This window comes from Agelaius phoeniceus, chromosome 19, assembly GCF_051311805.1.
Source record: "Agelaius phoeniceus isolate bAgePho1 chromosome 19, bAgePho1.hap1, whole genome shotgun sequence".
NCBI classification, from domain to species: domain Eukaryota; kingdom Metazoa; phylum Chordata; class Aves; order Passeriformes; family Icteridae; genus Agelaius; species Agelaius phoeniceus.
The window spans coordinates 685,413-710,948 of record NC_135283.1 but is presented as its reverse complement, the minus strand read 5'-3'; the positions used below and the strand labels follow the sequence as shown (position 1 = coordinate 710,948).

Sequence of the window (25,536 nt, the reverse complement as noted above, 5' to 3'; positions counted from 1 at the left end):
GGATGGTGGATGGATGGCACAGATGGATGAGGGGCAGAATGGCAGGAGCAAGGGGTAGAAAGAGGGGTGGATGAAGGGAAGAGTGAAGGGTGGAAGGGAAAGTGGTGATGGTGCCACGATAGATGGGTCCATGGATGGATGGAGGGGGGGGATCCATGGATGGATGGAGGGGGGGGATCCATGGATGGATGGAGGGGGGGATCCATGGATGGATGGCTGGAGGGAGGGATCCATGGATGGATGGATGGGGGGATCCATGGATGGATGGATGGGGGCATCCATGGATGGACGGACGAGGAGATCGATGGATGGGGGAACCCATGGATGGATGGACGAGGGGATCCATGGATGGATGGACGAGGGGATCCATGGATGGATGGAGGGGGGGATCCATGGATGGATGGACGGGGGGATCCATGGCTGGCTGGCTGGGTGAATGGCAGAGAGCTGGCAGCGAGGCAGGAGCAGGGATGGCCGGACGGAGGGAGGGAAGCACGGAGGGCTGGGCGGGCGGAGGAAGCGGGGGCGGGGGGCAGGTGCCGGGGCACGGCCGGGGCGGGGCGGGCGCGCACATGTGTGGGGCGGATCCGCCGCCAGCCCCGCCCGCCCCGGTGCCGCCGGTGCCGCTCGGCGCGGAGCGGAGCCCGGCGAGAGCCCGGCGGGGCCGGCCGAGGATGGGCACGGAGCCCCGGCGGCAGCCGCCCCGCAGGTGGGAGAGCCGGGGGGAACCGGGACGGGGGGAACGGCACGCACTGAGCCCGGGGTGTCCGTGTGAGCGGGACAGGGGAACTGCACGCACCGAGCCCGGGGTGTCCGTGTGACCGGGGTGGGGGGACCGTGAACGCACCGAGCCCGGGGTGTCCCTGTGACCGGGACAGGGGGAACTGCACGCACCGAGCCCGGGGTTCCGTGTGACCGGGACAGGGGAACGGCACGCACCGAGCCCGGGGTGTCCGTGTGAGCGGGACAGGGGAACTGCACGCACCGAGCCCGGGGTGACCGGGGTGGGGGGATCGTGAACGCACCGAGCCCGGGGTGACCGGGGCAGGGGGCTCCGTACAGCCCGTGTACATGAAGGAAGAGCTCTCTTGTGTTCCCGGGGTGTCCGTGAAAGGCGCGGGGTGGGACTTGGTGCGCTGGGCAGGCCGTGCCCGGAGGGGGCAGTGCCGCTGGCGGGGGCTCGCTGTAAATGGGGGGACAGAAAGCGGCGGCTTGCGGGGCTCGTGTGTAACTGGGGACACCTCTCAAAGCCACCAGCGGGGTGTCACTGCCCGCGCTGGGCTTTCTCTGGCACCCTTGGAGGATGCCCCTGCAGCCCCTGCAGCCCGTGCCTGGCCAGGAGGAGCCGGTGTCACCCCGGGTGGGGACAGCCCGGCTGCTGTGACTCATTTCGGGACTCTGTGTTTGTTTTCCCCCGGTGGCCCCACGGAGCTGCCGCTCGGGGCCAGGTGTGGGGCCCTGCCCGCCCCAGGGGACCCCCGTGCCGCGGCGGGGTCCCCGGGAAATGCCGGGGGCATTTGGCAGGGCTGCGGGCAGCGAGTGACTCAGCCGGGCCCTGCAGCAGGAGCCCTGCCCTGAAGGGACCCAAAGGTCACCGACCGCTCCCTCAGCTGGGGCTGGGCAGCCCGAGCGGCCGAGGTGCAGCCCCAGGGAAGGCTCTGCTTTGGCAACAGGATGTGGTTTGGGATGTGACAAGCTCGGCAGCGTCACCCCTCCAGCCCCGGGCCGTGCCCGCGCTGCCTCCCGCAGCAGCCCGTGCTGCTCGCTGTGCCTGCTGAGGGCATCTCCCACCGGCTGCTCCTGCGGCCTCCCAGTGCCACCAGCGCCACCCGGGCAGTGCCCGGCCCGGCTGCCCCAGAGCTGCTTTGGAGGTGTGAGCCCTGAGGGAGAAAAAGGCTCTGCTGATTGAAATCGCTAACGAAAGCGGGAGAAAAGAGCTTCCAGCCCTTTGTTTTGATGTTTGTGACAAGGCGGCTGCTGTCCCCAGCACCGATTGCTGTGCTCAGGGCTGGTTTCGGCCGTGCTGCTCCCGGGGCAGCGAAACTGCTCGGGCAGCTGCAGGCTGGGGCTGCTCCTGATGCTGAGCAGCTGCCATTTGGTTTGTTTTCCCATTCAGGTCAATTTTCTAAATCTCGGCCCGCTGCAAACCCCAGGGATTATGCAGGATGTCAAGGCTTTGGTTTTCCTGCTGTCAGAAAGGTCTCTTGGTTTGGTGTTTGGGTTTTTCTCTCATTCAAAGCACACACTCGGGTGGAGTTGTGAAGTGTTTCTGAACCCTGGTTGCAAAGTGGTTTGGAGCTCTGGGCGCTGCTCAGATTAGAGCTCAAACATAGAAAGGTGAGAAGATAAGGAGGCAGAGCCCGGCTGTGGTGGTGGCAGCGGTTCTGTCCCTCAGCCACGGTGACTGTGCGAGGTCCGAGGGCTCAGGTGATGCCGGGGGTGCTCTGCAGCTTTCCAGGTGTGCTGCAGTGGGAGCTGGATGTGAGCTCAGTGCTCCTCTGCCTTCCCTGGCCCTGTGTGGGCACCCCTGCAGTGCTCCCACAGCTCCGCAGCTGCTCAGGGCAGAGGAAAGGGCGTGGGACGTGCTGGAGGGAGCAGGTGGGGCTCTGCTGTGCCTTGGCCAGGTGAGGGGCAGCCCCATACCTGTGGCCGTGGGACGGCGCCGCTGGCTTCTCCCTCCTCCCCGTGGAGATCAGGGCATCCAGCTGGGACAGAAACCAACCAGAAGTGGCCCCGAGCGCCTTCTTGCTGAATGTGAAAATGAAGATGTGGGCTTAGCACTGAGAAAGAAGAACTGAGAGCAGTGGGAAGTGCTGGCAGAGAGGAGCAGCGGCTGCTCCAGCGGGATGAGCTGCTCTGGCAGCCCCGGGGCTGAGGGCTGCCAGCACCAGTGCTCAGCCTCTGCTGGGCACCAGGGACAGCCCAGCACAGCACGGGGACCTTGCCATGCTGCTGCTCACCCTGGAGCACTTTCCACTTCTCTTTCTTGGGTGCCTGCTGAGCAGTGGGGCTGCCCAATTTTGCATTATTATTCTGCAAGGGGAAAATTGTGCCTGAGGGTGGCACTCAGGTGAGTGGCCCAGGTGCTTTTGAGCAGCGAGAGGCTCCTTCTGTGTCTGAGCTCTGCTCCCGGCACCGGTTTGAGCTTCCAGGTGAGAGGATGGGGAGGGAGGATGAGGTTTATATGGGAACTCCCTGGGCATCGCACTGCTGCCCACATTGCAGCTCCGTGCTTTGCTGCTTCGGGCTGGAAATGTCGCTGCCCGGAGGAAATGGGAGCTGTGGGTGCAATCCAGGCCCTGCAGCTCTTTCCCTCCCTCTCCTTTGCTCGCTTCCCTCCGAGGCTCAGGACTCCCCGTCCCTCATGTCCGGTGTAAGGACGGGTCCCCCCCACCCAAAGCCATCACCGGGGCTCCAGGTGACATCTGCAACCCACGCAGGGCTGCGTCCCCTGGATTTGGGGCAGGGCTCTTTGGTGACGGGGTGCGACCCAAGGATATTCCGGGGATCCGGAGAGGGGCCGGGGCCTGTCCCCAGCGCTCCCCGTCCGCGGCTCCTGGGGGGAGCCCGGGCAGCGGCCGCAGCTCCCGAGCGCCTTTCCCAGCGCGGAGACCGAGCTCCGCCGCTCCCGTCCTTGTGATCCCTCTCTGGCCGCCAATTAGCGCGACGTGAGAACTCGTCTCCCCGCTGACGCGCCCGTGTGACTCCTCAGATGCTTTAATTGCGGTGTTTTCGGCGGCCGGGTGCAGTGAAATGGTAATTGTTGTGATTGTGCGCCGGGCGGGAACTGAGAGATGCAGCTCTTTGGCGAAGCCTAATTAGGAAATAGGGACACTGTTGGGAATGGCTCTGCGATGTGATTTTCCTAATGAAAGCCGCTGAATAGGCAGCCTTGTGATGAAGAACAGCCTCGCGAGGGCACTGCCAATTGCTCTTCTCTAGTGTTAATTTTGTATTTCCTCCCCATTGTTTCTAATACCCTCTTGGAAAAGCTTGAAGATAAAATGCTTTATTTCCTTGCGCCTCGTATCCTGTTTGGCAAGCGGCGATTGGAGCATGTGCATCTGGAATACATGAGAGGCCAGGCAGGAGCTCCTTCAGACTTGTTCATCTCTGATTTCAAGCTCTGCCACGGGAAAAAAGAAAAAAAAAAAAAAAGGAAAATAAAGCAGCTTCAGCTTGCGGCTGCTGGTGTAGCGGGAAGGGCCGGCAGGGATGTGCGGCTGGAGGGGAGCTGGGGACGGGAATGCTCGGCTGGGATGTGCGGCTGGATGGGAGCTGGGGCCGGGCAGCCGCAGCACAGCGATGCTCTGGGAGCCTGGGACAGGCTGGGGCTGTGCAGCCACAGCACAGCGATGCTCCGGGAGCCTGGGACAGGTTTGGAGCCGGAGCCCAGCAGCAGAAACACAGCGATGCTCCGAGAGCCTGGGGCAGGTTTGGAGCCTGGAGCTGGAGCCCAGCAGCCGCAGCACAGCGATGCTCCAGGAGCCCGCGGCTGGGCTGGTTTCACTTCAGCTCTGTTGAACATGCAGCGCCTGAGAGCTCACCCAGATTCAGTCTCTGGCTTGGTAAAGCCGAGCCTGGAGGCCGGACCTGCCCGGGCAGCTGTGGCTGAGCGCTCCCACCTGGGCTGCTCCTTCCCGGAACGGGGCTGGAGCCCTCGGGGTGCCCGGGCCGGGAAAGGCCCGCAGGTGGCCCTGGCCGGCAGACGGGAGCCGCTGGCAGAGCGAGGAGGGCACAGGGCAGCGCTCCCTGGCTGATTGGGGCAGTGCCGTGGCGCTGGGACAGCGATCGGTGACAATTCTGGGTGACAATTGTCAGTGACTGGTGCCGCAGGGGCTCTGTCTGTATTTGTACGAGAGGTGGGGCTGGGCCCTGGCTCCCCCTCGAATGCTGTTTCATTGCTCAGAGTCCCCGCAGTGCCTGGCCTGGGAGCAGCTTGGGCGCCCCCAAAACGCTGCAGGTGCCGGTTTTGGGGTGGGCCGAAGCAGAAGCGAGCGGAGCTGGCAGGAGCAGCCCATGGGAGGGGCCAGGACAGGGGACACGGTCCCGGTCCCGGTCCGGTCCCGCCGCTGGCTGTGTCTGGGCAGGAAGGGCTCGGCTCAGCCCGATGCTGTGGCTGCCCCAGCAGCTGCCGGGGGAGGATTTGCCGTGGCCGTGAGCTCTGCTGCGGCCTTTGTGCGGCTGCTCCGGGTGTTTTCCCTGCCGTGTTTGCCCGTTCCAGGCGGGGCTGTGCGGATGGGGCACGGCTGCTGCTGCTGCTTCGGGAAAGGCGCCTTGCTCCGGGCCTGCAGAAGTGTTTTCATCCCTTCCACAAAGGCCTATTCTTTGTTGTCTCAAATTAGGATGAAACGCTTCCCCTTTCAGCTGCTTCCCCCGTGCTCTGTGTCTATTTAAACCCTCAGCCCAGAGGCTTCTCGGCAAACAAGCTCCCATCCTTTCAGGTGGCATTTCCCTTTTCTCATTGTTTCTGGCAGTCTGTGCATGTGAAACCCCACCAATGTTTCTTCATTCTCGGTGTCTTTGTGTTGATGGAGCTCCTAAATGGGTACACACGGGTGTGCAGCTGCCTGGGGGACTCACAGCATCTCTCAGGTGTGGGGGCTTTGCGGTGGGAATGAGGGAATTCCAGCCCTGGAGAGATCCCTGCTGCTCCTCATCCAGCTGTGGGAGAGCCCTGCTGCTCCTCATCCAGCTGTGGGGGAGCCCTGCTGCTCCTCATCCAGCTGTGGGGGAGCCCTGCTGCTCCTCATCCAGCTGTGGGAGGTCCTGCCTGCCTGAGGCTCCCTGGATCAATTAGCTGGGTTGCAATCAAAGCCAACAAGGTCAAAGTTCCCCGAGGGCTGCTCATTAACTGGGAATTGTCCCCAGGCTGGTCTGGTCTCCATGCCAGGGGCTGCTGCCTTGGGGAACTCCAGGGTGTGGAGCAATGGCTGCGAACCCAAACCCCACTTTTATGGCCCAGAGCCTGGGCACTCCATGGCCCTGAGCTGTCAGATCCTGGAGCTGGTTTAGAAGTGATGGAGGATATTGAGCGTTAAACACGGTCCCACCTGCTCCAGGTGAGAGTTAACCCCAGCCCACCTGCTCCAGGTGAGAGTTAACCCCAGCCCACCTGCTCCAGGTGGGCTCCAAGCAGGGATCACCATGAGGGTGGTGCTTTAGGCTGAAGGAGCAGCCTTTGGAAATGGGGTGTCCACATCACTGTCAGCTCAGCTCCCGGGAAAAGGGCTGGCATGAAGCAGGGCTGGCATGAAGGACAGCTCAGCTCCTGGGAACAGGGCTGGCATGAAGCAGGGCTGGCATGAAGGGCTGCTCAGCTCCTGGGAACAGGGCTGAGATGAGGGACTGCTCCCAGGAGGGATGAAGCAGGGCTGGCATGAAGGGCTGCTCAGCTCCCAGGAACAGGGCTGGCATGAAGGTGCCCTTTTCCTGCCCCTTTTGGAGAAAAGCCCCTGTGCCAGGAAGCTCCAGTCCGTCCTGGGAGAACCCAGGGCTGGAAGTTGCTGTGCTGAGCTCCCTGCTCCTGTGGGGGGTGCCTGGGGGGATTTGGGAGCTTGCTCTGAGGTCAGGGCTGTGCCAGCCTGGCTGGAGGCTCTTCAGGGCTGGGCTGCTCTTGGTGTCACCTGTGGCTGTGGTGTCACCTCCAGGTGAGTCCCTGAGCTGGGGAGAGGGGACAGAGAGTCATGGACGGGTTCTTCACGTGGAGAAGGGGGCACCTCTTGCCTCGTGCTCTCCATGGATTTTGGGCTGCCTGGGTCCGTCCTTCCTTCCTTCCTTCCTTCCTTCCTTCCTTCCTTCCTTCCTTCCTTCCTTCCTTCCTTCCTTCCTTCCTTCCTCCCTTCCTCCCTTCCTCCCTTCCTCCCTTCCTCCCTTCCTCCCTTCCTCCCTTCCTCCCTTCCTCCCTTCCTCCCTTCCTCCCTTCCTCCCTTCCTCCCTTCCTCCCTTCCTCCCTTCCTTCCTTCCTTCCCTCCTTCCTTCCTTCCCTCCCTCCCCTGGCTGGCACGGGGGTGCTGTGGCTGTACCCCCCAGGTGGGGCTCACACCCTCCTGGCAGGTCTGTGACATCCAGCCTGGCCTGAGAGCAATGGGGACAGAAATGTCCCTGCCAAGATCTGTGACATCCAGCCCTGCCTGCCCCTGGCCCGAGGGTGATGGGGACAGAAATGTCCCTGCCACCATCTGTCCTCATGGTGCTGCAGCCAGCGGTGCTGGGAGCAATCTGCAGGGTTTGGGCAACCAAGCCAGGGACTGAAAAGGCTCCTGGGTTCCCAGCAGGGCCTCCACAATGGCAGGAAGCAACTTCTAAAGCTTCCTTTGGATACACAGGGCCTTGGGGGAAAGATTTACTTGCTTGTTTATGCTGGAAGTTAATCTGTTTAGTGGGTTTGGCATTAGAGCTCACAAAAAGCCCTCAGAAATGGTCACGCTGCTTGTTTGTAGGTTTGTCTCTCACTTACTCTGTGTCACAGCTGGAGGAGTTAAGCAGAGCCAGAGCCCATTGAAAGCTCACATGTAAACTTGTTTTTCCAAATAGCCAGGAGGAATTGGGATCAGCTCCTGCACAGGAGGGAGCTACGAGGGGAGGGCAGAGGGGCAGGGATTGGGGTCCCCTCTGGGAGGGCCCCCTGTGCCACCTGGGATGGCCCCTGGCCCCATGCAGGCTGGGAGATGTTTATTGTATAGGAAAAACCCACCAGACCCAACCCTGGCCCTCCCCTGAGCCAGGGGGGCAGAGGCAGGAGCCACAGGACATTTGTGGGGACAGGAACCTTGGGAGGGGTTTGGAGGGGCAGGGGAGCACAGGATGGGACAGGAACCCTGGGAGGGGTTTGGAGGGGCAGGGGAGCACAGGAGGGGACAGGAACCCTGGGAAGGGTTTGGAGAGACAGGGGCAGGGGAGCACAGGATGGGACAGGAACCCTGGGAAGGGTTTGGAGGGACAGGGGAGCACAGGATGGGACAGGAACCCTGGGAGGGGTTTGGAGAGACAGGGTCAGGGGAGCACAGGAGGGGACAGGAACCCTGGGAAGGGTTTGGAGAGGCAGGGGAGCACAGGAGGGGACAGGAACCCTGGGAAGGGTTTGGAGGGGCAGGGCTGGCTCAGGGGAGCACAGGATGGTGAGGAGCAGCTCTCCTGGTGTGGCAGTGTTGGTGTTTCCCTGTGCTCTGGAGGTGACAGTGCCACCCACACACGTCCTTGCACAGTGAGAAGGGATTTTCCCAGGGATGGCCACAGAAGGGCCCCGTGTGGGGCAGCTGCTGTGGGGATGTGCTGGGACCCTCCTGATCCCAGCCTGGACACACCCAGGGTTGCACCAGCTCTGCCCTGTGAGTGGGGCCAGACCCCCCTCCCAGCAGGGATTGTCCTTGTGTCTGTCCCTGGAGTGCTGGCAGGGGTCCCTGGCCACTGCTGGGTCCTGCAGTTCCTCCTCAGCACCAACAGCTCAGGCTGCTGCTGCTGCACTTTGGGAAGCACCTTTTTTCCCTCTCTGAATGATGCACTTGCTGAATTTTTTCTCTTTCCCCCTGTGGCACACAGGAACTCCTGTGCTGAGCTCCCACCTCCCCTGGAGAGGAGCCCTGGGCTTCCATGCCACCCTGCTGGGGACACCCAGCTCCTGTCAGGCTGTGCCCACACCAGGCTGTGCCCAGCCCTGCTCCTGGCTCTCACCTGGAGCCAGGACTGCCTGTGATGTGGGGTGGAACTTCAGCCTCCCCTGCGCTGACAATGACTGCTAGAGGCTAAAATTAACTCTTGCATCATGTGGCCAGGGGTTTTCAGAATTGCTGCCAGGAACAAGAGCATTTCCTCTCTGAAAACCGAGCTATAAAACTGGGCAGCTCTTACTCACATCAGATCTGTGTCATTTCTGTTGCCCTTGGGGTTTTTGAGGAGGAGAGCAGAGCTGGCTGAGCTCTGCCAAACTCCCAGAGCCCAGGGGTGGGGATGGGGTGGGGATGGGGTGCTGATGCCCTGGGTGCCCTCTCCATCCCCATCCAGGCTGGGGGTGCTGATGCCCTGGGTGGTCCCTCCATCCCCATCCAGGCTGGGGGTGCTGATGCCCTGGGTGCCCTCTCCATGCCCATCCAGGCTGGGGGTGCTGATGCCCTGGGTGGTCCCTCCATCCCATCCAGGCTGGGGGTGCTGATGCCCTGGGTGGTCCCTCCATCCCATCCAGGCTGGGGGTGCTGATGTCCTGGGTGGCCCCTCCATCCCATCCAGGCTGGGGGTGCTGATGTCCTGGGTGGCCCCTCCATCCCATCCAGGCTGGCTGTTGGAGGCAATGGCTCCTGTTCCTGGACAGACCCAGAGCCACCACAGGGCTCCCCAGCAGAGCAGAGAGATGATGGGGCATTCCAAAGTCACTGCATGGTTTATTGGCTTTCCTCTTGCTTGGGCTCCATGGTTTTTTGGGGCTCAGGATGATAACCCTGCGGTTTCTGGTGCTGTAAGGAACAGGACACCAGCAGTGTTGGCTGGGCAGAAGCTCACAAAGGTTTCAGGCTGGAGAGGGTTCCTGGCAGCCCCAGCCATGAATAAACTCGGGGAGCACCTGGCCAGCCCCAGCCAGCTCTGGACAGCCTCACTCAGCTGCATCCCCGTGGAGATCAATATTCTGTGGGGCAGCAAGGGCACTTTCCTTCTTTAGCTGCTGCTGAGCGAGGACTTTAAGCCCCCAGCGGTTTCTCCCTTTGAGCAGCTGTGCTCTGGGGAGTTTTTGGAGGGGAACTGGCTTTTCCTGCTGAATGCCCTCCTCTGCAAGCCCCAAGGACTTGGTCCCCCTGAGAAAGTCGATTTCCCCCTTGTTCAGGCGGATGGGAGCCCTTAGCAGTGGCAGATCTTGTGTGCTGCTCCCCCAGTAACTCCCAATGAGGTGTGAATTCTGGGCCTTGTGTTCTGGCCCTGGAACTGCTGGGATGCTCTCTGTGCTAATTAATGCTCTGTAATTCCAGTGCTCAGGACAGTCCCTCTGAAATCACCTCTCTGGGGTGCCTCTCTGGGGATGAGCTCCAGGAGGAACTTGGAAATAGTTCCAGAAGGAACTTGGAAAGAGTGAATGAGGCCCGAGCCACCTCTGGTGTGCTGGAGAAAGCTTCTGCTAACAGGGCTTGACCCCCCTGGGGAAGGGATGCAGGAGACCTTTCCCTCTACACCAGGATGGAATTTCCATCGTGGCAGCAGAAATCCAGGCTTTGGTGGCTGCAGGGACAGGAGTGATGACTGAGTCTGCTCCAGAGTGGAGAGAGGACAGCAGTGATGACTGAGTCTGCCCCAGAGTGGAGAGAGGACAGCAGTGATGACTGAGTGTGCTCCAGAGTGGAGAGGGGACAGCAGTGATGACTGAGTGTGCTCCAGAGTGGAGAGGGGACAGCAGTGATGACTGAGTGTGCTCCAGAGTGGAGAGGGGACAGCAGTGATGACTGAAACATCTCCAGAGTGGAGAGGGGACAGCAGTGATGACTGAAACTCCTCCAGAGTGGAGAGAGGACAGCAGTGATGACTGAGTCCCCTCCAGAGTGGAGAGGGGACAGCAGTGATGACTGAGTGTGCCCCAGAGTGGAGAGGGGGCAGCAGTGATGACTGAAACTCCTCCAGAGTGGAGAGAGGACAGCAGTGATGACTGAGTGTGCCCCAGAGTGGAGAGAGGACAGCAGTGATGACTGAGTGTGCTCTAGAGTGGAGAGGGGACAGGAGTGATGACTGAGTGTGCTCCAGAGTGGAGAGGGGACAGCAGTGATGACTGAGTCTGCTCCAGAGTGGAGAGAGGACAGCAGTGATGACTGAAACTCCTCCAGAGTGGAGAGGGGACAGCAGTGATGACCGAGTCCCCTCCAGAGTGGAGGGCAGAGCCCTGGTGCTGAGCAAAGGGCGCAGGCTCTGGTGATGGAGGCTGGGAGGACCCTTCTCCCCGGCTCTGGCAGCAGCTGCTGAGCATGGAGCTGTTCTTTCAGTCCAGGTGGGCACACACAGGGAGGGAGGAGAGGCTCCCTTGGCTCTGCTGCTGCTGCCTGGGGGGAGCTGACCCCTCAAACCAGGGGGAAGGACCAGGATTGCCTAAGCCCAGCTTGCCCAGCTGTGCCATCCTTTGGGGGAGTCCAAAGTCCTGGCTTGGCCCTGGAGCTGCTTTCCTGCCCCTCCCTGCCCAGCCCTCCATGCCCACGTGCCCTGCTGGGGTATCTGGTGGCTGCCAGGGGCAGCCTGGTCATTTCTGCCCCATCATTTGTGCCTGGGCTTTATTCCAGGGGCAGCCTGGTTGTTTCTGCCCCATCATTTGTGTCTGGGCTTTATTCCAGGGGCAGCCTGGTTGTTTCTGCCCCATCATTTGTGTCTGGGCTTTATTTCAGGGGCAGCCTGGTCGTTTCTGCCCCATCATTTGTGTCTGGGCTTTATTTCTGTGTTTCCTTGCTCTGGACTGTTGATGTTCCTGGAACTGCTCGCCCCAAAGCAGGGCCCTGTGCAGTGCCAGCCCTGCAGCGTGGCCAGAGCTGCCCCTCGGATGTGGCAGGAGCCTGAAATCCTCTCCAGGATAGGAAAGGGCGCCACAACTTCCCCCTGGCCCCGAGCACTTCTCCTTTTGGGGCAGCACACGGAAGGTGGGGTAAGAAGATCTCTGAAATTGCAGAAGTGTGGGTTGCTCTTGGAAACAGGGCCCAGCCACGGCTGGGGAGGGGGATCTGGGTGGGGATGGATTTGGGATCTGTGTGGGGATGGATGTGGGATCTGTGTGGGGATGGATGTGGGATCTGTGTGGGGATGGATGTGGGATCTGTGTGGGGATGGATTTGGGATCTGGGTGGGGATGGATTTGGGACCTGGGTGGGGATGGATTTGGGACCTGGGTGGGGATGGATTTGGGATCTGTGTGGGGATGGATTTGGGTTCCAGCTCCGGGCCCAGGGCTTCCTCCTCAGCTGGGAAGTGTTGGAATGGCAGGAGAGCCCAGCACAGGGGGCTGCAGGCTCTGGGGAGTTCCCTTCTCCTGTTTTTCCACCCTTGGGAGGCACCATCCCATGTCCCTTCTCACCCATGGGTCGGTTTGGATCTCGTGCAGTGCTGCTGGGGTTTCCACAGGAGTATTCCCACCTTGGGATGATTCTCTGGTGCTGCTCAGCCCCCAGCCTGTGCTCCTGGGGATGCTCTTGGCCGCTCCCACTGAGGCTGCTGGGCTTTTGGCTGGAATTTTCTTTGACCTCATTTGGTTACCCAGCCCTACGTGCTCAGCACTAGGGCAAAACATCCCAGGGAAAGGAGCTTATGCAAAAACACCCAGAGCATTTCCAGAGACACAAAGGACTTTCCAAGGTCACACCACAGATTCTGAGCCTGGGAACAACTCCCCAGGGCAGCCGAGGGGGATGAGGAGGAGGAGCTGGACCTGTGGGGGAGAGCAGCAGCAGTTTGGGACATGCTGTGGATGATTTAGGGGGGGTCACCTTGTCCCTGTGAGCTCTGGGGTCCCACAGCAGCACTGCCCCGAGCCTGGGCTGGGCTGGGGCTCCTGCTGCAGCTGCTGGGGCTTTGGGGGCCTGCGGGAAGGGAAAAGGAGCAGGGGAGCAGCCCCAGCCCCCAGCTCTGCTCCTGCTGTGCCCCAGCCCTGCCCCTGCCAGCTGTTCCTGCCCCTGTCCGAGCCCCCTGCCCCAGCCCCTGCCAGGTGTTCCTGCCCCTGCCCCAGCCCTGCCCCTGCCCCTGCCAGCTGTTCCTGCCCCTGTCCGAGCCCCCTGCCCCAGCCCTGCCCCTGCCCCTGCCCTGCCCCTGCCAGGTGTTCCTGCCCCTGCCCCTGCCCCAGCCCTGCCCCTGCCCCAGCCCTGCTCCTGCCAGGTGTTCTCCAGCTGCTCAGAGGTGCTGGGAGGGGCTGCAGGGAAGCTGGCAGTGTGTGAGGAGAGGAGGTGCCAGCACAGGGAAGTGCCAGTGAGGGCTGGCAGCGGGCACGGGCAGAGTGGAGCCATCCTGAGCGGCACAAGAGCCGCTGCAGCCCCTCTGTGCCCTGCCCACGTCCCCAGGGGTGGCCCTGGCACCTCGGGTGAGTTTCCTTTTCTCTCAGCTCTTCTCAGCCCTTTCTCCTGCCAGGGGCAGGGAGGAGCAGCAGATCCACGGCTGGGGCCAGAGGCACGAGCACAGCTTGGGATGGGATGGGATGGGATGGGATGGGATGGGATGGAGGATCAGGGTCAGCAGCAGTAAGGGACAAATGCTGGATCCCTTTGAGGCAGATTTAACCCCAAATCTCCTGCTTCTGCTGGACCCCTCAGGGCTGAGTCCTTCTCTGCCAGGTGATGCCTTGCTCTGGGGGTGAGGAGCTCCTCCAGCTTGGGGGGTTCCTAAAGCCCCGTGTTTCAAAGAGTTTGTTGGGATTTTCCCTCCCCCAGCTCCATCTGCAATGGCTGCGCTTGGGACCAGCCCTTTGAAGCCTTAATTGCAATTATGAATCTTCCTCTGTTCCCAGGTCTCCCCTAATTGGCTTCCTGTGCAAACTTGAGAGCTGCTGAGAGCAGGGCTGGGTTCTGGGAGGGAGCTGCTGTTTGTGATGGAGCTGCTCTCTGGGGCTCTGAGCCCACTCAGGGCAGGCCCTGCCTGCTGCTGTGCCCAGATGCTCACAAGGGTGGCATTATGGCCAGCCTAAGCTGATTTACATGCTTGCATTTGCAAAGTGCTAATCTAGTGGGATGGTTTTTCTTTCCCCCTCCTCTCCTTTTCTTTTCAGCCCCCTCTAATCTCCTGCTCTCCCTGCCAGGTTCCCAGCTCCTTTGGCTGGAATGGGCCCCAGCTAAATCCTTTATCTGTCTGTTTGGCAGCCCCGGGTGCAGTAGTTAGCAAACGAGTGACACTTTTCCTGGCTCATTAATTAGATTTACTGAGCTGAGCGCTTGCTGCAGCAGCAGGGCTCTGGACAAGGCAGTTCTGTATTTTGTTTCTGAGAAATTTGGGATTTAAAAAAAAAAACAAAACAACAAAACAAAACAAAGCAGTTCCAGGGCAGTTCTGGTCCCAGTGGTCAAATCCACAGCTCCCCTGCTTGCAGTGCTGCTGGGAACACGTGGTGTTCTCGTGTGCAGCTTTATTTCTGCAATTTGCTGCTGCATGGGCACTTCTGGCTCTGTGTCATTGTTTTGCTGCTCAGAGACTTTGAGCATGGGTGGCTGGGTGCCCGTGGCAGGATGTCTTGGTTAAGGCAAGTGGTTCTTGTGGGTTAGAAATAACCTCGGTGAAGAATTAGGATGTTTTATTATAAAAATGCTTTTTTGACATGTCCTGCTCTGCCAGGTTTATAAATGGGATTGAGAAGGTTACAGTAGGAGATAAAAGTGAGAGGATGTAAGAAAGTTCTGCTTCACTTTTACCTTTGCAGCTGAGGGACTTTGCTGAGCAGGAGACTCAGCCACTCCTGCTGGAGGGAAACTGAGGCACAGAGAGGTCTCACCCAACTCTGGGCTTTGATCGTGGACTTGTGGGTCCCTCTGGGAGCTCTGGACAGCAGCAGCCGGTGTTGTATTCCTTTAGGGGTGAGTGCTGGGTCCTTGTCCCCCCTTGCTGGGCACTGGGACACCCGGGGAGCCTGGGGGATGCTCCCGGTGCTGCTGAGTCACAGATGGAGCTGGGCCAGGGACAAACCCAACAACTCTTTAAACATGGAGCTTTAGGGTGCCCCTCAAGCTGAAGGAGCTCCTCACTCCCAGAACACTGCGGGCAGGTCACTGATTTCAGTTTTGGATGTTTGTGCCAAGCAACGAAGTGCCCAGCACAGGAGGAGCTCCAACACTGCCCCCGGGTGTGCTGACAGAACTGCAGCGGCTCTGGGAAGGAGCTCTGGGGGCACAGGGCTGGGGAGGAGAGCAGAAACACCAGAGAGGTGTCCCAGAGCTGGGGAGGAGAGCAGAAACACCAGAGAGGGGTCTCAGAGCTGGGGAGGAGAGCAGAAACACCAGAGAAGGGTCTCAGAGCTGGGGAGGAGAGCAGAAACACCAGAGAGGGGTCTCGGAGCTGAGGAGGAGAGCAGAAACACCAGAGAGGTGTCCTAGGGCTGGGGAGGAGAGCAGAAACACTGGAGAGGGGTCCTAGGGCTGGGGAGGAGAGCAGAAACACCAGAGAGGGGTCTTGGAGCTGAGGAGGAGAGCAGAAACACCAGAGAGGGGTCTCGGAGCTGAGGAGGAGAGCAGAAACACCAGAGAGGTGTCCCAGGGCTGGGGAGGAGAGCAGAAACACCAGAGAGGTGTCCCAGAACTGGGGAGGAGAGCAGAAACACCAGAGAGGTGTCCCAGGGCTGGGGAGGAGAGCAGAAACACTGGAGAGGGGTCCTAGGGCTGGGGAGGAGAGCAGAAACACCAGAGAGGGGTCTTGGAGCTGAGGAGGAGAGCAGAAACACCAGAGAGGGGTCTCGGAGCTGAGGAGGAGAGCAGAAACACCAGAGAGGTGTCCCAGGGCTGGGGAGGAGAGCAGAAACACCAGAGAGGTGTCCCAGGGCTGGGGAGGAGAGCAGAAACACCAGAGAGGTGTCCCAGAGCTGGAGAGGAGAGCAGAAACACCAGAGAGGTGTCCCAGGGCTGGGGAGGAGAGCAGAAACACCAGAGAGGTGTCTCAGAGCAGGCACCGAGGGCACTTTGCCCTTCTCCTCGTGGGAGCTGCCCTCCAGAGCAGCAGTGAGCGTTCATCCAGCGCGGAGCCGCCGCCGGGACAGCGAATTGCCACTAATTGGCTGCCCCTAATCTCGCAGGGGCCAGGCCGGCTAATTAGCGGTGTCTTTACACCTCCCGTGTTAATTTGGAGAGCGCGGGGCATTCTCGAGGGAGCTGGGACCCCCATCAGCTCCGGTGTCCTTTGATCCCTGCCGGGGGCAGCCGGGAGCTCCGGTAAAATAACCCACCCGGTAGAATAACCCACAGGCCTGAGCTCTGGTAAAATAACCCACCCGGTGAAATAACCCACCCGGTGAAATAACCCACCGGCCTGAGCTCTGGTAAAATAACCCACCCGGTAAAATAACCCACCCGGTAAAATAACCCACCAGCCTGAGCTCTGGTAAAATAACCCACCCGGTAAAATAACCCACTGTCCTGAGCTCTGGTAAAATAACCCACCCAGTAAAATAACCCACCGGCCTGAGCTCTGGTAAAATAACCCCGCAGCTACTTTGAGTCGGCGTTTTGAGGTTAGAAAGCGCAGAAATAACGCGAGGTCTCCCCGGAGGTGAGTGAGAATGGGGATGAGCTGCTGCCGGCCCGGCAGTGCTGAGGTGGGAGGTCAGGATGTGCCCTGAGCCCCCTCTGGGCTGGCAGGGACCTCCCTCGGCTCAGCCTGGGCTGTTTCTATTTTAAAATAATGAAATATTTCAAAAAGGTCATCCAGGCACCTCACAGAGCCAGGGCCCAGGTGAGACCTGAGCTGTGAGGGCTGCAGCTAAAACAGAAAAGGTGGAAAAGCTGAGACAAGCACGGGATCGTTCTGGTGGTGGATTTTATAGCTTAAGGTGCCCTCGGATCCCAGAATCCCAGGGTGGACCAGGCTGGAAGGGATCCCAGGGGCTCATCTCCAGCAGGGCCAGAGCTCAGGGCACAGGGCTGTGTCCAGGCCCCTCTGGAATACCCCAGGGAGGAGACCCCAGCCCCTCTCTGGTCTCTGCCCAGGGCAGGAGCTCTGCCTCCTGTGCAGGGGTTGCTGAGGTTCCCCACTCTGAGACATGGGTTTCACCTGCCCTCACACGGGGTTAAAGCTGTCCCAGCTCCCAGGGAGCCACCAGTGTTTCCACAGGGAGTGGAAATGAGTGACTGGGAGCTCTGGAGACACAGGAGCAGCTGGAGCTCCAGGTTTGGGATGTCCCAGGGATGCTGCAGGAGGGCAGGAACCCTCCTTGGGGGCAGGTGAAACACCTGGGTCCCACTGCTCCCAGGGAGGGCTGGCCTGCTGGGGGTCTGCTCTGTGCTGTGTGAATCTAAACTGGTGTGTGGAGCAAAACGTCTCTGTTGATCAGGAATGAGAAGTTTCATTTTTTTTCTGGCTCAGTTTTTGCTTTTTGAATCACAGGCAGATGAGGGCAAACACTGTTTTGAAATGATGAGTTGCATGGTTTTGTTCTGACTCCTTGAGACTCTCCACCTCTCTCCTTGTGCACCCTCTGGGCAGATTGATTTCTTTGGCATCCTCTCCATTCACTGAGGAATTCCCTCACCTCAGAAAAGTTTCTTGGATTATTTTGCTCTTTTTGCTGAGTCTCTTGCAGCCCTGGTTTTGCTCCTCCTGTGGTTCAGTTTGCAGCCTTGGTTGCACACCCTCGGGACAGCTCAGTCCTAAATTGGGGGTCATGCATCTCGGTTATCACCAGGGCTGTTCCTGTGGAGGGATGGAGCAGAGGTGCCCCCTTGGCAGCTGGTTTGTGATGCTGGGAGCCCCCACAGCCTTGTTTCACACCGGGGGTGCTGTGAGTCCTGCTCCTGATGCTGCAGCAGCCTCTCTGTGCCTTTATCAGCTGGAGAACAGCACATCCCAGAGCCAAGGGCAGCTGGGGTGGGCAGTGCTGGGACCCTGCTCCCGATAGTTTGGATTTTTTCCTTTCTTTCAGTGGAGCCTTTATCTCCAAATCTCCCCAACAAAGGTGGTTGCTCTTTGGAGCTGTTGTTGTTAGTTTTCACTCTCGGGTTTATTTTTTGGCGTTCACAGATCCTTCACCTCCTGAGCGCAGCCTTAAGCCGTGGCTGCTAATGCAGGTAATCCTGGGGCTGGCATTTGGGAAATCCCATTGAATAACCCCTTGGCAGCGACACCCGGGGCTGGGATGGAGGGCTTTGAGTGGGGCTGACTCGTCTTAGGCTGTTCTGAGCCCCTGTGGGTTTCCTGCTCTGATCCCGGGGCCGGGAGGGGCCGGCGATGAAACCGCAGGTGCTGAGGGGGCACAGCGCTGCCTCTGCGGGCTGGGGCTGGGCCCGAGCCGCTCCTCTGCCCTCTGCAGCTCCCACAGCACGGTCAGCCCTGCCCTGCCGCGGATCTGGGGCTTGCTGGGTGCCCTTGCTCGGGGCTACGAGATGCTGGGTACGGGGGGAGCAGGCAGCCAGCCCTGGGTGTGACACCGGTGCTGCTGTGCCCCTGTTGTGTCACGTTCTGGAAGTGCTGTTTGACACTCGTTCTGTAAGTGCTGTTTGACACTCGGAGCACTCTGAAACTGCTTTGCACGTTAGGTGCTTTCCCTGCCCCGCGGTGGGAGCCTCTCCTGCAGCCCAGCTCTCAGAGACAGCGAGAGCAGGAGCTGATCTCTGGCTCTGGGGGAGCTCTGCAGTTGGGGCTCTTTGAGAGCTCCCCAGTTCTCACATTTCTGGTGTAAATGAGGCATTGCAGTTTGGAAAGGCTGCCTGGGTAGGGCTTGCTCCTGTTCTTTCTCCCAAGGCTGGCACCTCTCCTCTTCCCAAAACACCATTTCCAACTCATAAGTCAGGATTTCGTTTCCTCCTGTGAGCAGCAGGATGTCCCGTGTCATTCCTGCCCCTCAGCACCGTTATCCTGCAGGCACAGGCACTCTCTTTATTCCAAAAGCAGATTTTCTTCTTGTGCCAGGAGTTTTATCTTCTGCTTTGAGATTAAATCACTGCCTCAGGCGCTCTTTGGGAATCACTCCCTATGTTCCTCCTCTGCTGCCTCTTCCCCCGTGGGCTCAGGGAGGGGGGACTCGCTGGAGTGACGGTTCACAGACAGGGAGGGAATGTCCCTCACGGTCCCTGCTGTATGTCCTCACCCTCAGTGCCACAGCAGCCCGGTGCCCCGGCCCTGTTTGAGCCAGGCTTTGGATGGCACAGCCTCCTCTGCAGGCACCCTGGGAGGATGTTTGTCAACCCAGCTGCCTCACGGATCCCCTGGTACCCTGCCTTGCTGTGGTTTCAGCAAACATCTTATCAGCCTCATCTCCTGCTCCGTACAGCGCTCTCGCTCGCTCACAAACACCGAGGTGAAGTTTTTCTTGAAAATCGCAGCTTTCTCCCCACACTGCCCCGTGCCCCATAAAGGCTTCCTCCAGCTGCTCCCTCCCTCCTTCGCTCCGGCTTTCTATCTTTGGCTCCTCTGCGAGGTGGAGGGGAGGCAGCAAAACCTTGCAAGCAAACAGCTGAAACCCAAGGTTTTCTTCTGTAATCTAAGAAAAACAGTTTCACTGGAGGAGCAGGCACCAGGCACGCGCTGCTGCACTGCTGGGCCCAGCTCGGTGTCCCGGGGCCCAGCTCGGTGTCCTGGGGCCCAGCTCGGTGTCCCGGGGCCCAGCTCGGTGTCCGGGCCCCAGCTCGGTGTCCGGGCCCCAGCTCGGTGTCCGGGCCCCAGCTCGGTGTCCCGGGGCCCAGCTCGGTGTCCCGGGGCCCAGCTCAGTGTCCCGGGGCCCAGCTCGGTGTCCCGGGGCCCAGCTCGGTGTCCAGGGCCCAGCTCGGTGTCCGGGGCCCAGCTCGGTGTCCGGGGCCCCAGCTCGGTGTCCGGGGCCCAGCTCGGTGTCCGGGGCCCCAGCTCCGTGTCCGAGGCCCAGTTCCATGTCCAGGGCCCAGCTAAGGTGTCCAGGGCCCCAGCTCGGTGTCCCGGGGCCCAGCTCGGTGTCCCGGGGCCCAGCTCAGTGTCCCGGGGCCCAGCTCGGTGTCCAGGGCCCAGCTCGGTGTCCCAGGGCCCAGCTCGGTGTCCCGGGGCCCAGCTCGGTGTCCAGGGCCCAGCTCGGTGTCCCAGGGCCCAGCTCGGTGTCCAGAGGCCCAGCTCGGTGTCCCGGGGCCCAGCTCGGTGTCCAGAGGCCCAGCTCGGTGTCCAGGGCCCAGCTCGGTGTCCCGGGGCCCAGCTCGGTGTCCAGGGCCCCAGCTCGGTGTCCAGGGCCCAGCTCCATGTCCAGGGGCCCAGCTCGGTGTCCAGGGCCCAGCTCGGTGTCCCGGGGCCCAGCTCGGTGTCCCGGAGCCCAGCTCGGTGTCTGGGGCCCAGCTCCATGTCCAGGGCACAGCTCCATGTCCAGCCCTTCCTCTGCAGTGAGGATCTCCCAGAGCTCCTGTCCTGTTCCCCCAGGATGAGCTGGAGGAGGCAGAGAGCTGAGCTGGAGCTCAGAGGAGCTGGTGATCCCTCCTTTCTGAGGATCTCACCTTGAAAACAGCTCTGGCTAGGATCCCTTTGCTTTAGACCAAATGATTTTCCTTCTGCAGCATCAACCCAAGCTCCTGCTTCCTTCAGCCTCACCAGGCTCCCCTGGTGCCCAAACCCCTCCGGGTGCTGAGCCACGTCCTGGCACCAACCCAGGTGAGGCATCCGTGTCCCTGCACTCCCTGCCACTGTTCCCAAACCTGTGCAGTGCGTTCAAAGCTGCTCCCGCGGGCCCGGGGCTTTGTTTTTCCTCTCCTGTTTCCTGCCCAGGATGCTCAGCCCCAGAACAATCGGGGCAGGAAAGGGCGTTGTCCTGGCCCGAGGGTACCCGCGGGTTTCCAGGTGCCGGGGGAGCTGCAGGACCCCCTCTGGAAGGTCCTTGGCAGCTCCTTGGCAGCTCCTTTCTGTCCCCAGGTGATGTTGGTGGGCTTGGCCGCAGGAGGGGAGATCCCGGCTCGCTCCGTGTCTGCCTGGCCCTGCTCTCCTGGCTTTTGGAGCCTTTCCTGCCAGGGCTGGTGGAGCCCCCAGGCTCCGGGGATTGCTGTGCTGGGGGGTGAGAGGGGTCCTGCAGGGGGGTCTGATCCTCTCCACTGCTTCATTTTGGCTCTTTGAGCTCTCCCCTCTGGTCCTGGGCTCCACCGCTGCAGAGGGAGCTCAGAGGAGTCCCCTGGGTGTTGGAGATGGGGCTCGGGTGGACCTCAGCCCAAGAGAAGGGATTGTCCGTGCTGGAAAGGCAGCTCTGTGCCCTGTCCCAGCCCTGCAGAGCTGCTGGTGTCCCCTTGGCTCCCGAGGCACCTTCTGCTCCTGGGCATGGAGCAGATCCTGAGCAGCAGCAAAGCCCTGGCAGGGAAAGGTCCCAGGGCACGGAGGCAAGTGGGGAACCCCAGCGGGTCCCAGCTGAGTGGAAAGTCCTTGTCAGGGAGCTGTGATGCCCCAAGGCTTTCCCGTGACCTCTGGTGGCTTCACAGCTCAGCAGCAAAAGATGGGTTTTGTTGATAATTCTTTTTCATACTGTTTCAAAACGATTTTTTTTTTCATTTTTAAAAACCTTTTGCCTCAAGCAGGACAAGGGAAAATCTAAAACCAGTAGGTCAGCAGGATCCCACCTCCCACCACAGGGTAAATGTTTACTAGGTTGGTGTTAATTAACAGAAATATTTAATTTGTCTGCTCACCTTTGTGTCCCACAGAGTTGAATGAAGCCTCTTAACTAAGCAATCCTGGCTGGAAATTCCCCAAGGGTCTGGCACCCATGCAAGGACAACTTCACAGATAATCTTGGGATACTTCCCAAGCTGAGCTTTGGTGTGCTGGGCCTTCCCTCACTCACTTTAATCAGTGTTTTTTAAGAAAATAATTTGTTAGAAATTTATGATAATAATTAATACTAAATAATTTTAAAGATAAATATTTTACAATAATTAATTATTATAAATTGCCCTTTTGGACACTCACACCTTCAGAGGGGATGGGTTCAACCTTGCCCTGAGCCCTGACTCTGGGAATTGTTGGGCACCTATTGAAAATAGGGCAAAGCCTTGGGGCAGGTGGGTTTCTCTGAGGACTTGAGGCTCTTTAACCCAGGCACTGTCCCTGCTGCGTGGAGAGGGCTGGGCCATCACTGGGGTGGTGCCACGTGGAGCTGCTCAACACCCTCACAAAAAGCAAGGCACTTTCCAAACCCTTGACCTCAGCACTTGTTTTTCTTGGTCTTCTCAAGATGCTTAACAGGGCTCCTGAAAGTCAGGTTGTGTTCTCCAGAGCTGTCCCCTGTCACCGTGCTCAGCGTGGGTGGCAAGGAGGGGACAGCAGCAAAGTTTCTGCTGCGTTGTGGTGGACGGAGCCAGGCCTTTCCCACGGGAAATGCTTCCATAAGCACTGCCCTGGGAGAGGAGGCCAGGCTGCTGTGTGGTCCGTGGCACAGCAGGAAGAGTGCGTTCTGTGGTGTGGAAGTGACAGCAGTGTCAGGGTGGGTTTCATTTCGCATTCCCTCCCGTTGTGCGCCAAGGCACGCGGGAAGGGATGTGGGGTTGGTGTGGGGTGAGGAGCCCGTCCCCCCCGAGGACTGAGCTGGTTTTTGAGCTGGCTGTTGCAGGGGTGTCTGTGAGTCACCCTGGGCTCTTACTCACTGCCTTTCTCCTGCCTCCAGCCTGGCCGAGGGCTGGGCTCCATTTCTGCGCTCCCTCGCGGTGCCGTGGTGCTCCTTGGTACTCCTGGCACCGGGCACAGGTAAAGGTTCTGCTGCAGGGCCCGGTTCAGGCTCTGGCAGTGAGGAGGAGCCCAGGAGCCCCTCTGGGGTGAGGGGAGGGAGGGCACTGGGCAGGTCAGTGGCGCTGTCACCTCCAGGGAGCTGCTGGTGCTTCTCTCTGGGGCAGGGGCAGGGCTGGAGGTGTCTCCCTGCACTCCCAGGGAGCTCCAGCAGCCAGGCTCAGCTCTCCTGAGCCCTTCCAGGGAGCTGCTGGCAGTGGAGGCTGGGTGGAGGTGGCTGTGCTGGGGACACAGGGCAGGGAGGGCTCTGGAGCCTCTGCCCAGGTCACAGTGGCTTCGGGGCAGGGCTGGGTGAGGCTGTGATGGGCACAGCCACTGCTGGGTGCTGGCCCCAAATCCTGGCCAAATGGGCAGAGAATTGGGTGTTTTAGGATCTCTGGGAATGATGTGGCTGTGTGGCGTGGGTGCTGTCCAGGGTGAAAGCAAGGGCTGCCTTGCAGGAAGTTTTGTAGCACTGGCAGCTTTTATTTCTTCCTACTCAAATATTTTTGTGCATTTGTGTTGCTTCTAAACGAGAGGCAGAGAATGTGTGGGCTGGACCCGTCTCTGTGCCTTGGGAGAGGGGAACACCTGCCCCAGGGCAGGAGGGAATGGGCACCTGGGCACCTCTGATTGCTCAGGTCAGGAACATCCCTGTTACCACTCCTGCTGTCCCAGGCGTGATGTGGATTGGCTGGGATAAAACCTTCCTGGGCAGCACAGGCCATGCCAGCCAAGGCTCAGCGGGCAGCCTGGGCCCTGGAGCAGAGTGGGATGTGGCAGGGCTGCAGGGACAATTTCACAATGTCCTCGTGTGCTGGGCTCACATCCCCTCGGTGTTTTCCACTATTGCCACAAGGGCACGTGGAATTTCCTTCACGGTGGCCGTGTGGCAGCAAGGGGACAGTTCTGCAGCCTTCCCTGCCACTTGGGGTGGGTTTGTGACCATGGCCAGTGACCACTGGAGCCATCAAGGGCAACCCTTTATTAACTCTCCTCCTTCTTTCCCCTTCAATCCAGGAGATGAGTTAAAATGCAGCACACCACGTGCACGGAGGACAGGATCCACCACGCGCTGGAGCGGTGTCTGCACGGGCTGGGCAGGGATGCTGTGGCCAGCAGATGGGCTGGTAGGTGACCTTAACCATGGCCTTCTCTCTCTGGGGTGCCCTGGGCTCCTGCTGGGCACCCAGGGCTCTGGGTCACAGGAGCTGCTGGTGCTGTCCCTGCTGGGGTGTCCCACACAGGGCTCTGGGTCACAGGAGCTGCTGGTGCTGTCCCTGCTGGGGTGTCTCACCCAGGGCTCTCTCTGGGTCACAGGAGCTGATGGTGCTGTCCCTGCTGGGGTGTCTCACCCAGGGCTCTGGGTTAGGGGAGCTGCTGGTGCTGTCCCTGCTGGGGGGTCTCACCCAGGGCTCTGGGTCACAGGGAGCTGCTGGTGCTGTCCCTGCTGGGGTGTCCCACCCAGGGCTCTCTCTGGGTCACAGGAGCTGCTGGTGCTGTCCCTGCTGGGGGGTCTCACCCAGGGCTCTGGGTCACAGCAGTTGCTGGTGCTGTCCCTGCTGGGGTGTCTCACCCAGGGCTCTGGGTTAGAGGAGCTGCTGGTGCTGTCCCTGCTGGGGTGTCCCACCCAGGGCTCTGGGTCACAGGAGCTGCTGGTGCTGTCCCTGCTGGGGTGTCTCACCCAGGGCTCTGGGTCACAGGAGCTGCTGGTGCTGTCCCTGCTGGGGTGTCCCACACAGGGCTCTGGGTCACAGGAGCTGCTGGTGCTGTCCCTGCTGGGGGGTCTCACCCAGGGCTCACTCTGGGTCACAGGAGCTGCTGGTGCTGTCCCTGCTGGGGTGTCTCACCCAGGGCTCTGGGTTAGGGGAGCTGCTGGTGCTGTCTCTCTGGGGTGTCCCACCCAGGGCTCTCTCTGGGTCACAGAAGCTGCTGGTGCTGTCCCTCTGGGGTGTCCCACCCAGGGCTCTCTCTGGGTCACAGGGAGCTGGGGGCCTTTCCCCTCCCAGTGCTCAGTCAGAGGTGGCATCCAGCCTGGCCAGCGCTCCTGGGCATTTTGCTGGAGCAGGAGGGTGTTCCAGGACCCTGAACAGGCCTGGCCCTGTGAGGATCAGCAGGGCAGTGGTGCTGGCTGTCCCTGAGTGAGCTGGGCAGAGCAGAGGGCTTTGCTCAGCCCAGGAGAGCTCCTCTGTGCAATCAGCCAGCCCTGCTGGGGCTGCTGCCCCCAGGGCAGGGCTGTGATCGTGCTGCATTGTCACACACAGCACGGGGATCTTGTTATCAGCACAGGGATGTTGTTATCAGCCCAGCCCTGGCTCAGATACCTTTGGTGGTGGCCATAAAGAGCTGAGCCTTGCTGAGGGGGCTGTGAAGGATTGGGGCTGGCGTCGTGAGGGCAGAGCAGCAATGAGCAGAAATAATTCCTGAATGTCATTCTGACCTTTCTGCCTCGTGGCTGTGAGCTGAGATTAAACCACTGCCAAACCCTCCTGTGGATGAAATCTGGGGGCTGTCAGATTCTGATTCCTTCTTGTCTGTGCAGTTCTTTCCAACCCTTTCTGCTTTTCTTTTCCCCAACAAGACCAACAAAGAGCTGCAGACAGGATCCCACCTGCTGCCAGCTCCCAGAGGATTCCCTTTGCCACCCCTCACAACCGCTGGAGCTTTGCCATTTCCCTGCTGCAGCATCACCTGGGGGCTCAGCTGGGGCAGTCCTGTGTCCTTGCCCTTCCCCTGCTCTGGGAGGCAGGCCCTGAAGTGTGACCCACATTGCTGGTTCCTGGCAGAGCAGCCTCGTGCTTGGCACGGTGACAGAGCATGGCCAGAGCAGCCCTGTGTGCCCTGTGTGCCCCCAAAGCAGGTCAGTGTGTGCCCAGAGAGCAGGTCAGTGCCCAGAGCCCAGCTCTGCTGTAATTGCATCAATCAGTTCCTGTGTCACTCACAGCTCTCACCCCAGCCCCTCACCTCCATCATTTCTGCAGCTTGTCAGCAAAGATTGGGTGTGCAGGGCAGGGGTTGGGGCTGGGGGCTGCACTGACCCCCCGTGAGTCCCATCCCAGACCCTTCCTGTGCCTCTCCTGGCCTTTGCAGAAGGAGCTGGCATTCCTGGGAGAATTTGGGGCCTTTTGCACCTCAGAAATCTCCCCCTCATCATTCCTGCTCTGCCAGAAATCCGCAGGGTGCCCTGGGTGGGTGTTGGTGGCTCTGCTGTGC

At 60.3% G+C, this 25,536-nt stretch overlaps 1 protein-coding gene across 3 annotated transcripts in view; it reads left to right on the top strand.

Moving 5' to 3' along the window:
• Window positions 1-580: 580 nt before the first annotated feature.
• Window positions 581-25,536, top strand: part of PIK3R5 (phosphoinositide-3-kinase regulatory subunit 5) — a 43,683-nt gene continuing 18,727 nt past the window's right edge. For 2 of the 3 annotated variants that reach the window (XM_054645131.2, XM_077188402.1), the window contains exons 1-2: window positions 581-709; window positions 23,344-23,453. In XM_054645131.2, the coding sequence (XP_054501106.2) occupies window positions 23,357-23,453 (97 nt within the window). In that variant the 5' untranslated portion in view covers window positions 581-709; window positions 23,344-23,356. Of the gene's footprint in view, window positions 710-14,309; window positions 14,505-23,343; window positions 23,454-25,536 lie in introns of those variants that run through there. The other variant, XM_077188403.1, reaches the window with a different exon arrangement.